General features: G+C 44.1%; 1 protein-coding gene across 1 annotated transcript in view; it reads left to right on the plus strand.

Moving 5' to 3' along the window:
* Positions 1–22,460, plus strand: part of FAT3 (FAT atypical cadherin 3) — a 739,365-nt gene that overhangs the window by 645,251 nt on the left and 71,654 nt on the right. Inside the window, 2 exon segments of the mRNA XM_030200168.1 lie at positions 11,626–11,760; positions 15,186–15,343. Coding sequence (XP_030056028.1) covers positions 11,626–11,760; positions 15,186–15,343 — 293 coding nt within the window.

Here is a 22,460-nt window from a genome sequence, read left to right on the forward strand (position 1 = left end):
TGTCGTAATTGAGCTGCAGGAGTATATACATACTATGGTTTGGTTTATTGGAATACCTTGATGTGCGATGATGGTTCCTCTGATTCTACCAAATATTCCCTTGGGATATAGTGGTGAGAATTTGTTAGAACTGAGCACATTTCATTTCACTTAATTTAATTGAATAGAGTGAGTTAGGAGTAACACTGAGCTGCAGTAATTAATAATTGTAGAGGAACCTAATTAAGTGGAGAGTTTTTATACTTCCCAGGTTAGTGGGATTAAATTTTAACTGCCAGATCCCTGACCATTTTTCCAACATTTGGAGATCCCTTCTCATGGTTTCTACTCACTCCAGGGTATCCACTCTATTGGCTATCTTCGTGTCATCCGCAAAGAGGAAAACTTTTCCTTCTAACCCTTCAGCAATGTCTGTCACAAGTATATTAAATACAATCGGCCCCAGCTTTGACCCCTGAGGCACTCCACTTGCTCCTTTTTCCTTTCCTCCGAGCGGATTCCATTTACTACCAACCTCTGTCACCTGTCGGTCAACCAGTTTCCAACCCAGTTCACCACTTTGGGTCCTAAGTTCAGCCCTCTCTGCTTATTCATGAGTCTTCTGTGAAGGACTGTATCAAAGGCTTTGCTGAAATCCAAGCAAATTATATCTAGCATATGTCCTTTATCCAGTTCTTTGGTCATCCAGTCAAAGAAGTCAATCATATTCGTGTGGCAGGATTTTCCTTTGTTAAACCCATGTTGCCTCGGATCCTGTAATCTGTTGGCTTCTAGAAAGTTAACTATCCTTTCCTTCAGCAGTGACTCCATTATTTTTCCTATCACCGACGTGAGGCTTACCTGCCTATAGTTTCCCACTTCTTCCTTGTCTCCGCTTTTGTGAAGAGGGACAACATCAGTTCGTGTCCAATCCCATGAAACCTCACCCATCTCTAAAGATCTGTTAAATAAATTCTTAAAAGGTCCCGCAAGGACTTCTTAGAGCTCCCTCAATTATCCAGGGATTTATCCTATCCAGCCCCATAACTTTGTCCACTTTCAGATTCTAAAGCTGTTTTGTAAATGCTTTCTTCCTTGAATGGTGCAATATTCATTCCATCCCCAGATATTCCCTCCGCAGCCAACCGCAGTCCTTCTCTAAGATTTTGTTCCATGAACACCAAAGAGAATTATTTGTTTAGCACGTTCGTTAATGAATGTGCATTACCTCCATATCCTAGAAACCTCACTAGCTGGGTGTATCCCGAGGACTGGGTTGACCACCCCTGCTATAAAGGAGCGCAGGTGCCTCCATTCCTTTATAGAATAGATTCTTTGCATATGCCCCCTGGGTTTCTAATTCTAGGTGCTCTTTTATGGAGTTTCCCCTCTCAACCCCCCCCCCACCCCCGAGCCTCTTTGAATTTTTTTTTCTGTAGATAAAATCAAGAGAATTATAGGATGAAAGCAGTCCCTTTATGACCTCTTGGTCGGGATTTCATGCTGTTGCATTTGGGGGGAGGGAGGAAGTAATTCTGTGCCATTGGAGGCGGTTGGGGACATTGTAAGGTCCATTGCTAAAGAAGGTGGATTAAACCGTCTGCTGCTTAAAAGAAAATAATTGCCTCTTCAGAATTTGTGTCAGCCTTGTCAGTTTTGAAAACAGTAATTTTTTCTGTTTTCAGAAAATATCTCTCTGCTAAATTGAATCATGCCTGATTTGTACAAAAGTGCATTAGTGGCAGAAGGATCTGTTTCCTAACTACAGTCGTTGCCCTGTTTCTCAAGTACTTGATTATACATTGCATTGTAAACTTTACTGTGCACTGACAATTCCTTTTGGAATAAATGACTTAGCTTGAATGGAAGAGCTCACGATATATTTTTTTCTTCCGTGTTGAAAAGAATTTTAAATATTTATATTTACTGAGCAAGAGACTATACATCAGGAAACTATATTTAGGAAGAAATAAACGCAGTAAGTGTAACTATCGGTTACATTTTCTTAATGTCAGAGTTGATTAAGAACACGAGTGCAGTGACACAGCAGCTGTACAGAAACCAGGAAAGGAATGGTGATAATTTGTTGTTCAACATTTGTATAGAACAGGGAACTTTATGACTATTTGCAAACAGGTGAAAGTTTCTGCTCCAAAGAACTTCCCATGAGGCTTCAAAATGTCATAGCCAGTTGGGTTTTTGGAGTATCCTCAAGGAATGTGAATTTGAGACCCAGTATCTTTTTACATATTCATTGTGACTATCCTAACAAAAAACAATTGATGGTGGGGTTGTCGGGATAGGTTTGGGAAGTCCTGACTTATAATATGATTTTTTGGGAGGGGGGTTAGTTTATGTCTTTTGAATGGCAGCTCAGGTACCTCTGGAGACGGATGAGATACCATCCAACCCCCCTCATTCTATAACTTGGAACCTACTATAATGTAACTCTTAACACAGGCTCACACTCCCCGTGTAATTGTAGTGTGGAACCCCCACTCAGTTAACAGCTTAATCCAGTATTTTTAAAAGTGGAGAAAAAACGCTTCAGAGTCGCCACCCAGCCAGTCCAACTAAGCAGACTGTAAGGCTTGAGCTCGGCGTGCCATCATATAGCTTAAAAAAAAACTCCACTCCTACGTGTGTATTAAATTTCAAATTTCCAAATCCACTCTGTGCATTGCTGTCTACTTTGTGTGTCCACTATAACTAATGTCAATGTACTGTATGCTACTAGTGGAATTCTTAAATCAACCAATAGTCTGTAGAATGCAAATAACAAGTCAATCAAGAAAGTGTAACCCGAAACCACTTAGCTCAGTACTATCGCTCTAGTGTTCCTCTCCAGGTGGCACTCTCCACTTCATAACCCGACAGGGAGCCCCCATTTCGCTGGTGCTGCGTCAGGGGTTATCTCCAAAAAATATTGGATTAAGCTGTTAGCTGAGTGGGGGTTCCACACTACAATTACACGGGGAGTGTGAGCCTGTGTTAAGAGTTTCATTGATTACATTGAGCTTGCGTGTATTAATATTCGTTAGACCTACTATAATGTGCCAACCTCCGTTCCACGTGTAAATCAGTACGTGTAGCCGATTTGCATGTAGAACTTAATTGTTTAACAAGCTACCAGAACCGATAGTTGGATGTTAACAAGCAATTATCAGTACTAATTGACACTAATTAGGATTTCCTTGTCACTTGCAGCAGATGAATCCAGGAACTACTGGGTTAAGTCCGCCTACCAGCAGGTGGAGATAGAGATAAATAAACTAAAGGCAGTGATGCCAGACAGCCAGCTCCTTCCTCAGTTAGTATGTCTCTATCTCAGCAGGTGGTGGACGGCTTTTTCTCTAGCTCCTGGACCCAAGGCCTCTGAGGGTGCTCCTGGGCCGGTGGCCAGTTTGAGCCGGGGGTGGCGGACTGGTGGTGTCCCCTTTGGCAGCATACGCAGTTGCTGGGTCCCTGCTGCACCTCAAATTCCCTCTGAACAGGCTTTTGCTGTTCCTTTCCTTTCCTGTTTGTTTCTGCCTCCTCACTAAAAAAAAAAAAAAAAGAGAACCATAGAATTTGTTTAAAAGAGAAGAGAAGCACAGGGAAGTGTGTTTTTGCTGAGAGCAGGTTTGTGTTACTGCTGTCCGAGTCCTGTTTTCTGTTGCCTGCTTGTCTGAGCCTGCCTCGAAGTGGAGTCGGAGAGTTTTTTTCTTCAGCTCAGCTGTCAGTTCCCGCGCTTTCCCGGTCTGGGGTAAGTCCTGCTGGGATCATGTTCGGGGGCGGGCGATGGCAGTGGAGGCAGTAAAACGCTGATCCCGATGAGGGAAACAACGTTCGGCGATGGGCCTTTGCAGCGCGGGGTGCACTGATTTTGCAGGACTTTCAGCCCCCCCCCCCCCCCCCCCCCGCCCGAGAATGTGTTTTCCCGCCTGGAGCCTGGCGATTCTCGCACCATTTTGCGATCGGTCGCTGAGCCGGCTCTGGTAGCGGTTTTGGACAAACCTTCTTCTCCACTGGTAGGGGAGTCAGGGGGGCCGTCAGGCACTGTGGGCGGTGGTGCAGGTATCATGGCTGCGACCTCCTCCGTTGCGGGGGAGGGGTTTTCGCCAGAGTTTATTTTGCTACTCCGTCAGGCATTTTTGTTGAAAAGGGCCTTGCCCCCCCCCCCCCCCCACGCAGCTGCAACAGCTTCGGCCTTTGATCCTCACGGGGTCTGGGGGTAACCAAGAGATTTTGGGGTTTTCCCCAGAGCATTTCTCCTCCCTTAAAAAGCCTAGGCTTTCTTTGGGTCTGAGGAGGGGTCCTGCATATGGTCGCCTGCAGCTTCCTCTGTGGTGGCTCTCTCGGAGCAGACAGGGGTAGAGGACGTGGAGGACGGTGTCCTCACTGACCGACCAGAAGACTCTTCCGCCGTGAAGATTTTCCATAAGGAGGAGTTGTCCTCCTTTATCTCTCAGGTGCTGGAAGCCCTGAATATAGAGGACCCTGAGCTTGCGGCTTCTCAGGCGGTCAACCCCAAGATGGCTAGTACCAGACGACCTTCTAAGGCCTTTCCGGCACATGAAGCTATCGCCCGTGGCGGTCCAACGCAGCCTTTCAGCATCCTCATATTGGGCAGCGTTCTTCCTTTCGCAACGAGAAGCGTCTGGCTGGACCCCCCCCCCCCCTCTCATCAGGGGGCTCCTTCTCAGGCCTCCCAATGATGGGGCGCAGGTCCATTCAGGAGGAGAGCAAATTGGTGGTCAGCTTTCTCTGTTTCTTCCAGAGTGGGCCAGAATTACTTCGGAGCAGTGGGTCCTCGATGTGGTGCGAGAAGGTTACAAGCTAGAATTCTTCTCTCCCGTCACAGACTTTTTTGTGGAGTCCCGCTGTGTATCGCGGGCCAAGAGGACAGCGGTTCTGCAGTGTTTGCAAGACCTGCTAAGGATAGGAGCTATCATGCCTGTTCCTCCTCTCGAAAGGCGCACAGGTCGGTACTCCATCTTCTTTGAGGTTCTAAAGAAGGGAGGGGCTTTTAGGCCTATTCTCGATCTCAGAAAAGTAAACCAGTTTTTGCGGGTTCGTCACTTCCGCATGGAGTCATTAAGGGCAGTTATTGCTGCTGTTCAACTAGGCGAGTTTTTGACGGCTCTCGATTTGAGGGAAGCTTACCTGCACATTCCCATTTGGCAGCCTGGGTCAGGCCACTGCCCCACGCACTTTTTCCAAGGTCATGGTGGTGGTGGTGGTGGCGGCATTCCTGCGGAAGGAGGGGATTCGAGTGCATCCATATCTCGACGACTGGCTGATTCGGGCGACGACAGCAAAGGAGAGTCGAGTGGTCACCGACCGAGTGATTGCGGTGTTGCAATCTTTAGGTTGGGTGGTCAATATGGACAAGAGTCATCTGGTTCCTACTCAGAGTCTAGAGTATCTTGGAGTGCAATTCAATACGAAGCGGGGGAAGGTGTTTCTCTCAGAAGGGCGAAGGATCAAATTGCTTTCTCAGGTACGGACCTTATTGAGTCGTCGTGCTCCCCGAGTGTGGGACTATGTTCAGCTCCTCGGTTCCATGACGGCGACCTTGGAGGTCATTCCATGGGCAAGGGCTCACATGCAACCTCTTCAGAATTTCCTTTTGAGCAGATGGTCGCCGACGTCGCTGGATTATCAATGACTGCTTCCTTGCTTGAGCCGGGCCAGGGACAGTCTCACGTGGTGGCTCCGGTCAGCCAATTTGCAGAAGGGTGTTTCTCTGGCGTCTCCCAATTGGGTGGTAGTCGTGACGGATGCCAGCCTTGCGGGATGGGGAGCCCATTGTCTTCATCGAGTAGCCCAGGGATCGTGGACCCCTCTTGAAGCGACTTGGCCGATAAATCGTCTGGAATTGCGAGCAGTCGTGAATGCACTGCGGAGTTTTCAGGACCTTCTGCAGGGACAGGCTGTTCGTGTATTCTCGGTCAACACCACGACGGTGGCCTACATCAATCAGCAGGGGGGCACTTGCAGTCTTCCCTTGGCAGTGTCTCGTCTTCTAGTATGGGCGGAAGTGCATGTTCAGAGTCTGTCGGCAGCACACATTGTGGGTCAAGACAATGTTCAATCAGATTTTCTCAGCCGGACTCTTTTGGACGCAGCGGAATGGACGCTGTCGGACTCGGCTTTTCGGCTGATTTGTCAATGTTGGGGAACACCAGTAATGGATCTCATGGCCATGGCTTGCAATGCCAAAGTTCCCCAGTTCTTCAGCTGCAAACGGCAGCCAGGATCCGCAGGATTGGACGCTCTTCTCCAGCCATGGCTGGAACAACAGCTACTGTATGTTTTTCCTCCGTGGCCTCTGATAGGGAGAGTTCTTTGCCGCATAGGGCGGCATCGTGGGCCGGTCGTTCTAGTGGCCCCGACGGCCGTGGTATGCGGATCTCGTTCGAGCACTCTCAGAGCCACCATTGCGACTTCCGGTGACTCCCGATCTGCTGCATCAAGGGCCAGTTCAGATGGAAAATCCCTCCCACTTTGGTCTTGCGGCCTGGCTATAGAGAGGCGGCAGCTGAGGAAGAAGGGATTTTCAGGACCAGTCATTGCCACTCTTTTAGGGGCACGGAAGCAGTCTACTTCAGCAGCGTACGCGCGAGTGTGGAAAGCTTTCTCGGTGTGGTGTGCTTTGCGTGCTGAATCGCCTTTTCGGATGGACATTCCGGTTATTCTAGAGTTCCTTCAGGATGGTCTTCAAAAGGGATTTGCATAAAATTCCCTTTTAGTGCAGGTGGCCGCACTAGCTTGTTTTAGGGGCAAACTGGAGGTTCCTGTTTAGCAGCTCACTTTGATGTGGTCCGTTTCCTACGCGGGGCTCTTCGGCTTCGGCCTCCTCTGCGGCAGCCATGCCCGGCGTGGCATTTGAATGTGGTACTGCGAGCCCTCCAGGCCCCACCGTTTGAGCCGTTGAATAAGGTTTCTGAGAAGGATCTAACACTTAAGACAGTGTTTTTGGTTGTCATTGCTTCGGCTAGGAGGATTTCTGAAATTCAGGCTTTGTCTTCCAGAGATCCTTTTTTGCAGTTTTCTGAAGCAGGGGTGTCGATCCGGACGGTGCCGTCGTTTCTATCTAAAGTGGTTTTGGCTTTCCATGTCAGTCAGGCGATTTATCTTCCGTCTTTTCGAAGAGAGGATTATCCGGGGAGTTTGCCTCGCTACATTTCCTGGACGTGCAGAGAGCCTTGTTTCGGTACTTGCAGATCTCTAACGAGTTTTGACGCTTGGATCATCTCTTTGTGCTCTTGTTGAGTTCGAAGAGGTGAGGCGGCTTCTAAGGCTTCCATTGCTCGCTGGATTAGGGAAGCCATTGGAGCGGCGTATCTGCTACAAGGGCGAGCGTCTCCAGTGGCCCTGAAGCCGCATTGTACTCAGGCACAGGCAGCTTCTTGGGCGGAGGCAGAGGCCTTATCTCTAGAAGAGATTTGTCGGGCGACTACTTGGGTGTCCCGTCATACTTTTGCGAAGCATTACAGGCTAGACATGTCTGCTCGGGAGGATGCGAGTTTTGGGGCAGGAGCGTCGGCTTCCCACCCTACTTAAGGAATGCTTTGGTTCATCCCACTGGTTCCTGGATTCATCTGCTGCAAATGACAAGGAAGGTAAAATTATGTCTTACCTGATAATTTTCTTTCCTTTAACGCAGCAGATGAATCCAGGATCCCTTCCCAGTTCAGCCGACGTTTTTTTTTTCATTTTCCGCGCAGTGTGGCTATTTTTTCCTTTTGGGTTCTCTTTTGCAGAGTTCAGACAGATATGGGAACACAGAAAGGATTCCGATTTCTGGATCAAGTTGCAGTTATTTCGAAGTTCTTATTTGATTCTCTGTTTTTCATAGTGAGGATGGTTTCTGGTTGTTATTGGTTTCATATTTTTGGCCTTGGCAAATGCTTACGAATGACATACTAACTGAGGAAGGAGCTGGCCGTCTAGCATCACTGCCTTTAGTTTGTTTATTTCTATCTCCACCTGCGGACTTAACCCACTAGTTCCTGGATTCATCTGCTGCGTTAAAGGAAAGAAAATTATCAGGTAACACATAATTTTACCTTACAAGCATAGCTCGCTAAGCCTATTCTGTAAAGTGATGCGCCTAAATAAGACTGCATGGATCTCAGAAGAAGGATTGGCCACGGGAAGGACATGGGCAAGTTGTGGGCGTTCTGAAATTTATGCGCACTTTTACAGAATATAACCAATCTGCGCCTAAATAAGACATGGACATTTACATCAAGCTTTAGTTGGTGTAAATGCCTACGCCTAAAGTTTAGTCATGGGATGGCCTTATATATTCTATAAACCATGCCCAACATTAGGCGAGGTTTATTGAGTAGCGCTAAGTGCAGTTTCTTTGGACGCCATATATAGAATCTGGCCCCAAGTGCATGCATAGTTGACAGAATTCTAGCACTTTCATGTATCAGAGGCACCAGTAAATGGCATTTAAGCACATAAGTGCTAGGCACTATTCTATAAAGTATTGCCAAAGTGATGTAGCATGTAATTGCGAAGGGGGTGTACACGTGGGCGAAGCATAGGCAGGCCATGGGCGTGACACCAAATGATGCATGCAACTTACAGAATACCATCAGTCGCACGTATTACAGGCAACACTTAGGCATACCAACTTATACCAGCCATTGACTATCATAAGTGGGTGTACCTAAATTTTGGCACACCACTGTGGCTTTTTGCACAATATTCTATAAAGGCTTAAATGTGCCTAAGTGCTATTATAGAACTGGTGCTAATCATGCCCCATTGTAGCACCTACATCTTGCTGCCAACTTATAGAATTGCTCCCTAGAGGGTCCTTTTACAAATGTGTGGGAAAAAGTGGCCAATTTTTCAATTTCTTGCATTAATGGCCACACGCTAATGGCAACATTAGTGTGTGCAAAACTACAAAGTAAAGGTGGTTCAAAGGAATTCCACAAAAAGCACAGGAGCTAAAGGTGGAAAATCATAAATCTTTAATCAAATAAAACATCATAAAAAACACAAAAGTCCAAGTCAGAAGTGGGTCTTTGGATAGAATTGTAACATCCTTTGGTGGACAGTGTTACACAACCAACCTTTGACTTAATTTATGCACTATGGGCTAGATTCTATATATGGCGCCAAAAAAATGTATTCTATAGGCCACGCTTAAATTAAGCATGGTTTATAGAATAGTGCTTATGCCTATGAATCGCACCTAACTTTAGGCCCAACCTTTTCCACCAACTGAAACGTAGTGCAAATGTATGCGCCTATATTAGGAGCGTATTCTCATTATTCCATAAAAACGCATGTTAATTTTAGGAACACCCCCATTCTGCCCATGACCCTCCCATTGCCTCGCCTCCTTTTTCAAATCACGCGTAAATTTTAGGTGCAGATCCCACGCCTAAATTTACGCACGTAAAGTTCAATTACATTTAATTAGTGCCAATAATTGCTTGTTAAATCAATTATTGGCTCTAATTAACTTGTTATTTCATTAAATTGTGCACTTTTACAACTTTTATAGAATTAGGGGATATATGTTAGACTTTTGTGTTTTTTTATTGTTTAATTTTATTAAAGGTTTATGTTTGCCACCTCTAACTCCTCTGCTTTTTGTGGAATTCATTTGTTCCTCCTATTCTGTAGGGGGATCTATTACAAAGGCGCACTAGCATTTTTAGCGCACACCAAATGCTATAGCACTGTGAGAATTCCAGAATAATAGGTGAGGAAGCTGTCAGGGCAAGGAGCAGGAAGGGAAGACGTCCCTCTGAAAACTTAAACTACAAGTCCCAGGTTCCTCAGGGTAGATGGCCCACCCCTTCTCAGAGATACAAGCATCTTATTTCCTCTGAGAGGGAGAAATACTACAGTTCCCAAGAGCCTCTGCGTAAAACTCCAGATCCTATTAGGGAGGAGGGTAAGAGCTACAGGTCCCAGGCTTCAGGTGAGGAGGGTGTGGACTGGTTCAGAGAGGCTAATCAGGATGATTTGGAACAGCTGGAGGATATACAAGGAGAAGAGCTGATGGACTGGCAGGAGAGGAAGAGATGTCCCAAGGGGTAGAAGCAGCCAGGGTTGAACCCATGGATATCTCTGCACTGGCCCAGGTACAGGGAAAAAGGCTGAAAGGGTTTATAACAGCCCTATTTTCTAGCCTAGGTGGGAAGTGGAGGAGTGCTTGATAGCAGAAACTCTGGACGTCTGAACAGGGGAGTCCCAGTGAAGCTCACTGCAGAAGCGGAGCTTGCCGCTGGTAGTAGTTCTGTGCGGCTCAAACCTGACCCATGGGGTGGAATCCAAGTGTTAAAGGCTGATAGAGGGAGGGGGTCCCTTCAACCTCCATATGTATGAGAGGTGAAGGAAAAGGAAAAGGTTTGCGCTTGAGACAATGAACGGTGGTATTTAAAAGACTTAATCTACAGAAGAAATGCATTCTGTGGGAATCATTGAACTTTGGTAGGGGGTGAACTTACCTCAAATTCTAAGGCTGAAAAACAAGTTAGACACAGGAGACTGTGGGGAAAGGGGGGGGGGAGGTTTAGTTACTTGCAGGGTGCTGCCCTAGGCAGTGCCTAGAGGGGGTCAGTGTCTTTTGGCTCCAGATCCAGGGAGACTGTACAGAGCTATAAAGGAAAAGCTGTAATTTGAAAACCCCTTTTAAAAGGAACTTGAACAATTGCAGCGCTTATAAACTGTTTGTGTTGGGAAATGAACCCTATTTTGGAGTTAATGAGGAAAATCTCACCAAGCCAGGAGTGTTGAATTTGATTGCAAAATCATGCAGAAGACAGCAGGAGGCGACCTCGGTCCAGGAGAGAGGCGGGGTGACAACGCCTAAAGGAATAAATGGGCATCTCTAGCATTTATTGCACGTATATTTAACGCACGCGCTAAAAATGCTAGCACGCCTTAGTAAAAAGGACTCTTCGTTTTGTTATTGGCTTTTTGGCATAGGGCGTTTGGCTCCTGTTTCTGTTTTTGAATATTAGTTAGCGTATGAGCCCTTACTGCTACCTATTTTGTAGGTGATAAAGGCTCACGCATTAATAGGTGCGTTGGCATTGCTGACACTAACTGATTAGCATAGAAATGCCCACTCTCTATCCCCAGACGTGTTTCCTCTGTGAAAAGAATAAAGAATTTTTTTAGTGCATGGTATATATGCGCAGAGTCCGAGGTAAGCTCTTTCAAGCTGCGATAAGCCCACACTAGCACTGACTACAGCTTAATAAAAGGACCTCTAAATGATTGCCTGTGGCAATTAAATCATGCCTTCTCCCATTTATGCCCATATTTCTTGTATAACCTTTTTGTTTAACATAGAATATGGCAAGAACCCTCAGCTATATGCTCTTCAGGTTCATGTAAAACAATTTTTTCCTAATTTTCATGTGTTTTTTCATGTTCATTTCCCCCATTGATTTTTTAGGTACCCATATGCATACAAACGATTGTACGAGTGTTAATTCATAGGTATATGGCATGGAAGTGGTGTGCATGCTCTTTAAATTTTTAGGTGCATAACCAAACGAATTGCACACTCCTAGTGACCATGTGTCTGCTTGGGTTTCATTTATTTCAAATGAAACCTATATACAGACCTGTATTATATATTCCAGATTAACCTTTTTTTCTTTTTGCTCATATTAGGAGGACTTTGCCCTGGGTCCACAGATCCTTGCGTGGAGAAGCCTTGTCCTGGTGATATGCAGTGTGTGGGATATGAGCTTAGTCGAAGACCATTCATCTGTCAGTGCCCACCAGGAAAACTTGGAGATTGCTCAGGTGCAGATTAATAGTAATTCCTAGTCATCTGGTGTGAACGCAAGTAGTTTAAGGGGAGAATTTATCAATGTGAGTGGTCATTAAGACGGGTTAATGTTAACCCCAGTTATTAGTAACTAGGCCTCACTGCATAAAATGGGACCTGTGCTAAAATTGCACGAGTTAATGGTAAAATATCACGTCTTAATGATAACCCATGTTGATAACATCCTCGCCATAGTGTGAAGATTTTCAGTTTCTGGTAACCAAACTGCTACTGTGATGTCATAATGCCTCATTCCACCGATGCCTAAGAGCCAGCCTCTTCAGTGATGTCACAATGGCTTGATTGCCCTATATGTGGCTCACTTTTATTACATATGGTGATGATTTTGAATTCTGGAGAAATTTTGTTTTTCTTTAATGAAGGGGGGAGTTATCAATATGGGCTACTGTTAAGATGGATTATTTTACTGTTAACCCTGGTTAGTAGTAACAAGGCCTTGTTGTATAAAATGGGATTTGTACTAAAATAATTTGAGTTAGTGGTAAAGTAACATCTTAACTGTTAACTATGCCCCTAAGGGGCTCATTTTCAAAGCACTTAGACTTACAAAGTTCCACAGGTTACTATGGAACTAATTAAGTGCTTTGAAAATACGCTTCTAAGTGACTTGATTGTGGTTGAGTGATGAGTGGAAGACAGAACATTGGTCCTGATTTACTAAAAACTTAGGGGCCATTGGCAAGTTGATCCACACTCTTCACTAGCACGTAACTCAATCCAGGCTGGAATCAGGACTTTAAACCAAAGCATTTACGACGCACTCACAACAATACTTCAGAAGCAGAGAGCAAAAATAACTGAAGCACTTTATTTTCCCAAATTTCTATACCACTTAAAAGAAAGCGGCTTACAAAAATACCCTGGAGGAAGGGAGAAACAGGGGTGATATGATACAGACGTTCAAATATTTGAAAGGTATTAATCCGCAAACGAACCTTTTCCGGAGATTGGAGGGCGGTAGAACGAGAGGACATGATATGAGAGTGAAGGGGGCAGACTCAAGAAAAATTTCAGGAAGTATTTTTTCACGGAGAGAGTGGTAGATACTTGGAATGCCCTCCCGTGGGAGGTGGTGGAGATGAAAACGGTAGCGGAATTCAAGCATGCGTGGGATAAACATAAAGGAATCCTGTGCAGAAGGAATGGATCCTCAGAAGCTTAGCCGAGATTGGGAGGCGGGGCTGGTGTTTGGGTGGTGGGGCTAGTTCTGGGCAAGACTTCAACGGTCTGTGTCCTGAAATTGAGGCTAGTTCTGGGCAAGATTTCTACAGTCTGTGTCTTGAAAATGGCAGATACAAATCAAGGTAAGGTATACACAAGAAGTAGCACATATGAGTTTATCTTGTTGGGCAGACTAGATGGACCGGTCAGGTCTTTTTCTGCAGTCATCTACTATGTTACTATGTATGTTACAAACAAAATACAAGTTAAAGAAAACTGTCTCAAAGCTGTTATCTCAATCTTGTTTACAGAAAAGCCTCAACAAACAAGGAGGTCTTTAAAAGTCATTTAAACTGCGAAGCCTTTGCACATAAACAGTCCTTAATTCTCCTAGGAATCAAAAGTCTCCGGAAGACTTCTCTTTGATTCTTTTTCTTGTATAAACGGTTAGAGCTGGACTAAACTCAGATGCATAGGAGCCGGTGCTGTGGGTGCTTGAGCACCCCCAATATTGAGAGAATTTCTTGTATGTGTCCAGGGAGGGGTTATTGCCATTGGGCTTAGCACCCCCAATAATTCTAAAAAGTTAGCTCCTATGCTCAGATGTGGTCATAGATGCAGTTCCTTCTCACTGCCTGGCCCTCTTTGCTCAGATTGAGAAGATATTCACTGTATCTTCTCCTTTTCCGAGATTAGTGACTCTGCTGCTCTCCTGTATTCCAGGATGCTTAATTTCTCTCTCCTCTTCTCTGTTAGCAGCAGTGCATTTTTTCTAGAAAAAAGGTGCCGGTACTCAAATGCTAGGCCACCCTTTAGGGGTGGGGTGAACACTGAGGGACTCACCTCACAATAGCTAGGCCCCCTACAACCAGTCACAGAATCTATGACAAGGCAGAATTGGTGTGTAGAGCCTGAGCTCTTTCATTAAAACATGGAGTCCATGGGTCAATTTTAACAGACAATGGAAAAGGTGCCGGTACTCAGTATCCCCAAGTACCCCCTCAAAAAAAAAGCCCTGGTTAGCAGTGATGCATTGGATTTTTCCAGGCCTTGTACTTCAGTAGCTTGGCCAACCAAAGACTCTTTTTTCCCCCTTGCTGTATGGTACAGGGAACCAAAGACAGGCAAGACCTTTAAGGCTTGGGTTTTATACCCATCCCAGTTTCCCTCCAAAAGGGGTCCTACCTCACTGGTCAGGACAGCCCTTGTTCTGGAGACTGTTAGGGTGTACAGGTCAGGCACAATACTTTAGTGGAGCTAGTAGCGGTCTCTGCCATTTTCCTAAAGCAGAACCCTCGAGCCCTCTATACAGAAAACACTTCACAAAACACCACATACAGAAAATTGAGTACGGTATGTCCGCAGATCTTCAGTGTAGCACAGATGAGAAGGCTTGGGAAAACTGTAAAGCCTTGACTTTCATTTGGAACCACAAATTGGGTTCTAATCTAATATTACTATGTTCCAGAGAATTAAACCAGGAACTGCAGAGACCCTAGATCAAAGCACAGATGTGGTGGGCACCTTACTAAACAGAATTTGTGGGTTCACTTGTACCACTGTGCACAGGTATTCACTTGTACCACTGTGCACAGGTATTGTTTTTAACTATTGTTTGACTGAGCCACTTACTCATGTCAATATCGGGCCTGATAGAGCGATTTAACCGGTCAGCAGCAGCCACCACCTATCCGTGAATATTCAGCAGGAGATAAAGGGTTGTCGCTGCTGAATATTCGCGGTTAGGGCATAACAGGGAGGCAGCTATCTCAGGGGCATTTCAAGGGTAGGTCATACTTAGGACCTGATATTCAGCGCTAACCGGGCTGAATATCAACTTAACCGATTATCGGCTGGTGGCCTAAAGTGAAACTGGATATTCAGTGCCTGTAACTGGAAACAGCCTGGCATTGAAGATCCGAGTTCGGTGCTGGCGGCAGGCTTTAACCGCACTGCGCGCCACTGGCTGAAAATCAGGCAATCATGTTTTGGAAGCGCACACATGAAACTGGGACTGTGAGCACGGAGAACTGGCACTCAGAAGTAAAGCAAAGAATAGAAAATTTACACTTTTTTTGTGCCTGCTCCAGCTGAAAGTTGGTTAATCTCACTTACCAATGGTTGCTTGCTGCTTGTGTTATGCATTATTATTAAGTTTGTTTCCTTCTTTTTTTAGTGGATGTAAAAAGAATATACCACTGTGCAATTTTTCTTTCAGGACACACATCACTTAGTTTTGCTGGAAACAGCTACATCAAATATCGGATTTCTGAGAATAGTAAGAAGGATGAGTTCAAATTGGCCCTGCGACTCCGAACCCTGCAAAACAATGGTATTATCATGTACACCAGAGCAAATCCCTGTATAATCCTCAAGGTAATGAAGCAAAGCCATTTGTCATGAATGCTGACCTGATAACGTTTTACTCATAAGTTCATTAAACGACTCTTTTACTAAAGGGCATTAAGCCCTTATGCACTCATAGCATATGAAAACAAGACTACCGCAAAAGTGCACTTTAGGATATTTGGCCTGTTAGTGCATGTTAATTATTGGGGGGCCCTTTTACTAAGCTACGTAAGCGTCTCCGCATGCCCAACACACGCCTAAATGGAGTTGCCGCCCGAATACCTCGTGGCTTTTGCGGTAATTTCATTTTTGGTGCACGTCCAATACACGCGTCTGAAAAATATTTTTTATCTTCAGGCGCGTGTAATGGACGTGCGCCAAGTGGCATTTGGTGCACATAGGTCATTACTGCCCGGTTACTGCGTGAGTCTTTACTGCTAGGTCAATGGCTGGCGGTAAGGTCCCAGACCCAAAATGGATGTACGGCAATTTTGATTTTGTCGCACATCCATATTCGGCAAAATAAAAAGGCCTTTTTACAGGCGTGCTAAAAAATGGATCGGTGTGCACCCAAAACCTGCGCCTACGCTCTTGCAAGCCATTTTCAGCGCACCTTAGTAAAAGGACCCCTGGGGTTTTTTAAAGTATATTTTTGGAGGATATGTGTCATGAGCAGAGAATTGGGCATGGAAGTTTCGACCAGTTATCGCATTTGGATTAGCGTGCGCTAACTGGTTAACAACGTGGAACCACTTAGTGCCTCCTAAATAGGAGGTGGTAAATGCTCCCATATTAACTTTTTACAGGTAACTAATGCAAACAGTTCATGACCTAAAAATAAAACTATTTTTAAATGCCTTAAATTGTGCAACATTGAATCTGGGCTTAGTGCTTGGGAAAGACCCATGTTAAAATGCATTAAGCCCAGACTCTAACATCCTTTATTTATTTTATTTATTTAGATTTTTGCTCACACCTTTTTCAGTAGTAGCTCAAGGTGAGTTACATTCAGGTACTCTGGATATTTCTCTGTCCCAGGAGGGCTCACAATCTAAGTTTGTACCTGAGGCAATGGAGGGTTAAGTGACTCAGTGGCGTAGCCAAGGGGGGGCCTGGGTGAAAACTCCCAAATAACTGTCCCTCCTCCTACAAAACTTGTAAAAAGCAGATCTTCGCCTGCAGTGACAAGCGACTGATACATACTGCTTGCACCAGCCCCACAGCCTTCCCTCTGATGTATTCCCACAGGATGAGCAGTGTGTATTAGTTGCTGCTCGCTGCCGGTAAAAATCTGCTATTAAAAGGGTAGGCGGGGGAGGGGGGAAGATGTATGCGAGACCATATGGCATGCAGGCGAGAGGGAGAGACCAAATCACTTGTGGGACAGGGCGGAGTTCTTCTGCCTACCCATTCTTGGACCAAGGTCCACCCAAAATTGGGTGTCTGGCTATGCCCCTGAAGTGACTTCCCAAGATCACAAGGAGCAGCAGTGGGATTTGAACTGGCCGCCTCTGGATTGCAAGACCTGTGCTCTAACCACTAGGCCACTCCGCCACTCCTTTAGTAAAAGGACCCTTAAATAAATAGACATGGATTCACTGAACCAAACAATCTCAATTTTGTGGGCAGTATTTTCTGTTCTAGCCTACTTTTATAAGGGTTAAAAATTTTAAATTGTGTTCCTCTGGCAGTACAGAAGAAATACAGCTGACCTTTTCCCTTAAAGCACAGTCTTTAGTGACATCTGCTGGACTACTGCTTTAGAGAATTAAAAGCCAAAGGTAGTTCCCTGTACACAAGTTGTGAATGACTTATGAAAGCTGCTACTTGCATGACAGTTTTTAGGTAGACTGTTAGCAGGGTGGTTTGCTATTGTCTTCCCCAATCATCAAACCTGAATTAAAATACCCAGCTTAGCTCACCTGAGCATAAGCAAGTTCAAAGTAAAATATTTTCAGCTTCAGAAATTCACAGACTAATGTGTCTATGAGCAGCATTTTAATGCACATACTTTTTTTTGTACTATGTTGTAATGAGCTATTTTGCACAGTTTGCATCTCATTAGCCTATTAACCAAGGCTTATTTACATGCACTGGGCACTTCTGCTTGAAAATGCAAGCATTTATCATTCATTAATGTGTATGATAAAATTGACTCCTTAATTTATGTGACTTCAAGGGGGGAAAGTAATATTGTTCGTTCTTCCAAGCTCTTTTTGAAGATCTCATACAGTACCGGAGCCAAAAATTTGCTATTACAACATCTACCCAGAGATGGCTATAGATATTTTTCCGAAGAACTGAATTAAAAAGTCACATTGATTATCTTATCTGGATAATAAGTTTTTTACAAATGCAAATTATCCTTCTTAATCTGCAGCTAAATAATATTGTGATTGTGCCATGAAGTCATAATGGTTGCACCAGGAACCAGGTGTAAATTTCTTCTTGATTATCTCTTACACCGTATGCTCTGGCTTCCCTTCATTCCCTGCAAAATGAGCTCCAGTTTGGCACAAAAATTTCCGATTATGATCAGAGGGGCAGAGGCACCTGGTGCTTGCCAGGAGGTCATGGCTGTGAGCAAGACTAGTCTTCCTAAAAGGTGTTTTTCTAAATCCATTACAAACAGGGCATCTCTATCTTCATCTTTGAAGTGAAATATCAAAGGGATGGTCCCATGTTCCAGGAGAGATGCCCCATGGTTCCACTGCTCTGTACTTGTGTGCTATATATTTGATTCCAATGATTCTGTGTAGTGCTATAAAATAGTTTTATGCCCTCAAGGAAAACTTACAATAACCACGGTTAACCTGGTTTCAGCTGTTCTTAGACATGCAAAAGCTTCCCTGAGATGCCCTAAAACCATCTTCATGAGGACACCAAAGATTTGATGAATGAGTTGTAAAAGAAATGAGTGCTTTTCCGTTCCCCTCCTTCTTTGTAATGTGTATTACCCATGAGATAAAGTGTTACAGCTGGATAATGACTGGTTGTGCTCCTGCCCTAGACAATTACTCTTCATAGTGGGTCAAAAGCCTTTTGTGGATAAATTAGCACTTTTCAATGAAACTCTTACATAAAATTGGCGTTTTAAGCAATTACGGATAATTAAACCTCTACCCTGTATTCTGCAACATTGTTTTCAGTCGCTCTGCAGCAACTGTGTGTACAGTAAGGTAAATATATTTAAACATTGTGAAAATGTGAATCTGTTAAGGAGGATATGCGGTGATGTGATTAAAAAACAAATCTGACATGCAAAGTGGGATGGTCCCATGTAATAACATATACTTTAATCTAGTTGATATCAGCAGATAAGGACCAGTAAGACCACCTAGTGTGGCCCTACTGCCACTATTGTACGTGAAGGCAGGGGTGGCCCAAGGCAAGATGCTGCCTGAGGCAGGGCTGAGATGCCACCCCCACCTCCGGGGCCAAGATGAGCCAAGTTCTGTCATCTCCCCCTTCCTTCCTCCACCCCATTCCCTCAGTTTACCTTCTTTTTTTCATGTTCCAAAAGCTGGCAGCAATTCCCAGTCGCTGCCCTGCCACTGGCACCGACCTCTTCTCTACTGCAGCCGTCTCTGAGAAAACAGAAAGTTACATCAGAAAAGCAGCCACAGTAAAGAGAAGAGGCAGGTGCCAGCAGCAGGGCAGCATATGGGAATCACGCCTGCTGCCGCCGGAACATGAAGAAAGAAGGTAAACTCAGGGAACGGATTGGAGGAAGGAAGGGTGAGATGCCACTCCCGAAAGAGTGCCACCTGTGTAGACATCAGCTTCCCTCTCAATAAAGAAGCATTTCCTCTGAGCACTGGTGCATGATTTGTTGGTTTTAGTGTTCCCTCTAAGCAGTGTGGGAGTCCTCCAACTGCATTCCTGCCCGTGGAGGGATTAGGGGGGGGGTACCTCAATATTGTGTTTTCATGTGCTAGGGATAGGCAGCTTCTCTGGAGTCCTGCAGAGCATGCCTGTCCCTCGCTATTCAAAATGTGATACTGAAACAGCACCCCCAACTGGTAGAAATGTAGGTGAAGGATTCCCGCACAGCATAGAGGAAAATTTGGATATATTTTTTAAACAGAAAATGCTTTTTCCTGCCTTATTGAAGCTTGCTAAATATTTGAATATTTATGTAATATCTGTTTATCTTTCTGCCCTCTCCCAGGTATAAAGGTACTAGTTACCTATAACCTGGAATGTCCAGCACTCCAGGGATTATGGTCCTAACCCCACCAGGTGGAGAGACAGAAAGACACAGAAGGCTTTAGTAATATGAGAATAATCAGTAATTATTTATTACACTTACCAATCAGGACTACAATTAGAATACGAAATATAATTAATTAATTATCATATGAGACAGCAACCGGGACACAAACTTGACCTCTGACACTAGCTCTCTGATTGCCTCTGTCCATGATTCTCCTTTTATACCCTTTTCTCTCATAGGCTAGTATTGGAAGTACAAAGTCAACATATTCTAACATATTCCAACATATTCGTAAATTCTATCTTACAGAAGCTTATCATAAGTAAGGTCAGTAAGGTTATCCTACTTTGTAAAAAACATCTTCCCAGCAACCAAAGCTGTGTCTCTTCATTATCTGCTTTCATGGTCAGCAGCAATTTTCCCCTTACATTATTACTACATTCATGTACAGTATTCTTCTGCCACACATATCTCTGTTATGACTCCATATCTGCCTGTCTGTCCAACAGAAGGGCAAGCTGACATGAGATTCACATTCTGTGTTGTCTTGTCTGTCTGTCCTGATTTAGATTGTAAGCTCTTTGGGCAGGAACTGTCTTTCTTCATGTTCAGTTGTGAAGCGCTGCGTATGACTGGTAGCACTGTACAAATGATTTGTAGTAGTAATTCTTATTATTTAGCTTCTCAGTGACTCTTAACCTGTTCATAGCCGGTTCACAGAGGCCTAGCTTTGCTCATAATTCTCAGTTACTGTTGTAAATTTATTTTATGGTTCATGACCTGCACGTCCCATATAAACATATCTTCCTGTGTTCCAGCCACTCTGGGTAGGGCTTGTGTTGCAGACCCTGTATCATGTTGGTAGCCCTTTTCTGCACTGCATTTATCTTTGTCAATGTCTTTAGAAGGATGTGGCCTCTAGAACTGAAATCAGTATTTGAAGTGGGAGACACACTAAGTGACCTGTGCAAAATCAATATTTCTTTTTCTTGCTGGTGCTGTCTTCTTTTATATTCCAGACCATGCTGTCAGCTGGCATCCCTTAATTAATCTGAGATGGTTAGCCTTTAGTTCCTTTCCAACTGGATATTTCGCAGCTCTTGTCCTTCTAAGAAGTTACACGTCTAATGAACTTCTGTTCCCTAGATGTGTAATTTTATACTTTTTTTTGTCCTGAGCCTCTTTATTTTTTTCACCCTGTTTGTTTACCTTGTTACAGGTCTGTTCATTATCTGTCAATAGAAATGTTTCTCTTATGTTTCTCTGCAGTGTTGCTAATAAAGATATTGAACAGAAGCAGCCCTAGCACTCCGACAAGAAATTTAGTCTCTCCCTTTAAATGTTTGATAGTGATTTCCTCCAGTAGATATATCTTCTTTGATGTGGAGCAACTACTGTCCTTTATAGTCTCAGACTCAAGATGATGCAGCCGGTGAAGTTGAGATTTAATGATTGGAATTGAAAATCTTTGTTTTTCTGTTCTCTTAGAATTGCTTTCTTTTTTTTTGCTTTGCTCTTGAATGACTGCGAGAACCTCAGCGACTTTAGGGATTAGTTTTCCTGTAGCTTTTCTCCCTCCCCCCCCCCCCTTTTCATTTGTTGATTATGTAGTACATTTGAATTTCTTTTTTTAATTTTACGTTTATAACACTGCTAAACTGCTTTTCTTTTCAAGTTGGTACTTGTAAATTAAACTTAAATGCATATTAAAAAAAAAAAAGCAGCCCTACCACTGAATGTTGAGGTACCCCGCTGTTCTCTTCACTTCTGCCAGACTTGACTCCTTTGAATATCACTCTGAATTTGTTGATTGACCCAGTTCTCCAGCCAGTGTATAGCTTTCTGCCCATATCCCATGCTAGCTAGTTTATCAGCTTTATGTGTAAAACTGTGTCAGAACAATCACTGAAGTAGAGGCAGCCATACCACTGCCCCTTCATGATCCATTGTTTTAGTCACTTTCATCAAAGTCACAGGGAGGTGATGGTATGTTGAGTTTTGTAGCCAAAAGGATATAGTAAGATTAGAGCCAGTTCAAAGAACTGTCAAAAGAGTGTATAGTCTGGAATATCATACCTATGAAATAAGTTTTCAGATTTAGATCTATTATTTATAACCTGCCCTTATCCAGGGCGGGAAACAGAATAACATACATAAAATATATACATAGTAGAAAGCATACACAGTAACATACTCAAGCAATAAATGGAAAAAGAACAATCTATGCAACACACTTCATTGGTATCCTGTGTATCCCCAAAAAGAGAATGTAAATGTCCTAAACAGAGAGTTATACGTGTTCAGCAGAGACATAATAACCATGCACAATAAATGTGCCTTCAATTAATGTTTAAATGTCGATAGGTCAGTCTTGTTTTTCAGTCCAGAAGGCAACTTGTTCCATTAGTTGGATTGTAGAATGGGAGAAGATATAGTAGAATGCACACAAGAAGAAGTTCTAGAACAGCATGAATGACCTCTATCTTCAAGGGCCGCAACCCAGTCATATTCTCAGTAGTTAGCATATCTGGGTTTAAAATAGATTTGGACAAGTTCCTGGAGAAAAAGTCCATAGTCTGCTATTGAGATAGACATGGGGGGAGCCACTGCTTGCCCTGGGATTGGTATAGCATGGAATGTGGGTACTGTTTGGGTCCCTACCAGGTACTTGTGACCTGGATTGGCCACTGTTGGAACGGGATACTGGGCTAGATGTACCATTGGTCTGACCCAGTACGGCTATTCTTATGATTTCCACAATGGTCTGTGCCCTGATCGTGGCTCGAATGAAGCTTTTCAATGATAAGTTCAGAAATTTTAGATCAAGGACAGTGCCAGTCAGACTTCTACGGTGTTTTCCCTGATGAGTTTATCTTCTCGGACAGACTGGATGGACCTTAGAGATCTTTATCTGCCGTCATTTACTAT

Source organism: Microcaecilia unicolor, chromosome 4, assembly GCF_901765095.1.
Source record: "Microcaecilia unicolor chromosome 4, aMicUni1.1, whole genome shotgun sequence".
NCBI classification, from domain to species: Eukaryota; Metazoa; Chordata; class Amphibia; order Gymnophiona; family Siphonopidae; genus Microcaecilia; species Microcaecilia unicolor.